The sequence below is a fragment of the Diaphorina citri genome, unplaced genomic scaffold (assembly GCF_000475195.1).
Source record: "Diaphorina citri unplaced genomic scaffold, Diaci psyllid genome assembly version 1.1 scaffold107100, whole genome shotgun sequence".
NCBI classification, from domain to species: domain Eukaryota; kingdom Metazoa; phylum Arthropoda; class Insecta; order Hemiptera; family Psyllidae; genus Diaphorina; species Diaphorina citri.
Genome location: NW_007484049.1, coordinates 1 through 345, shown reverse-complemented (window position 1 = coordinate 345; position 345 = coordinate 1). Strand labels below are relative to the sequence as shown.

The following is a 345-nucleotide window of genomic DNA, read 5'->3' as shown; positions in this document are numbered from 1 at the left end:
GATTCGTTTTCGGAACGGCTGACTTTCTCCTATCCTGTCTTCTTTCTCTGTTTGCTATCGGGAGGATGAGACCTTAGCATTTACAGTTTCCTCTATCGAATTTCTTTTCTTAATGTCTTCCAGGTGAACATGATGATCATTGAGCTGAAATCTGACGCGTTCAAGGAGCGCCATTGGAAACAACTGATGAAGAAGTTACGTGTGAACTGGCTCCTATCTGATCTAACATTGGGACAAGTATGGGATGTAGATCTACAGGTAAGATAATAGAATCTTATATTATAAGAACGAGATCCATTCACAGTTCACATTTCATAGTTCACACACTGATCGCTCTATCTCTAG

At 40.3% G+C, this 345-nt stretch overlaps 1 protein-coding gene across 1 annotated transcript in view; it reads left to right on the top strand.

Moving 5' to 3' along the window:
• The window catches only part of LOC103524109 (dynein heavy chain, cytoplasmic-like), a gene marked incomplete at its 3' end in the record, with an annotated part of 10,196 nt that extends 9,938 nt beyond the window's left edge, over positions 1 to 258 (top strand). Inside the window, exon 2 of the mRNA XM_008489115.2 lies at positions 124 to 258. Coding sequence (XP_008487337.1) covers positions 124 to 258 — 135 coding nt within the window. The remainder of the gene's footprint in view (positions 1 to 123) is intronic.
• Between the last annotated feature and the right edge of the window lie 87 nt (positions 259 to 345).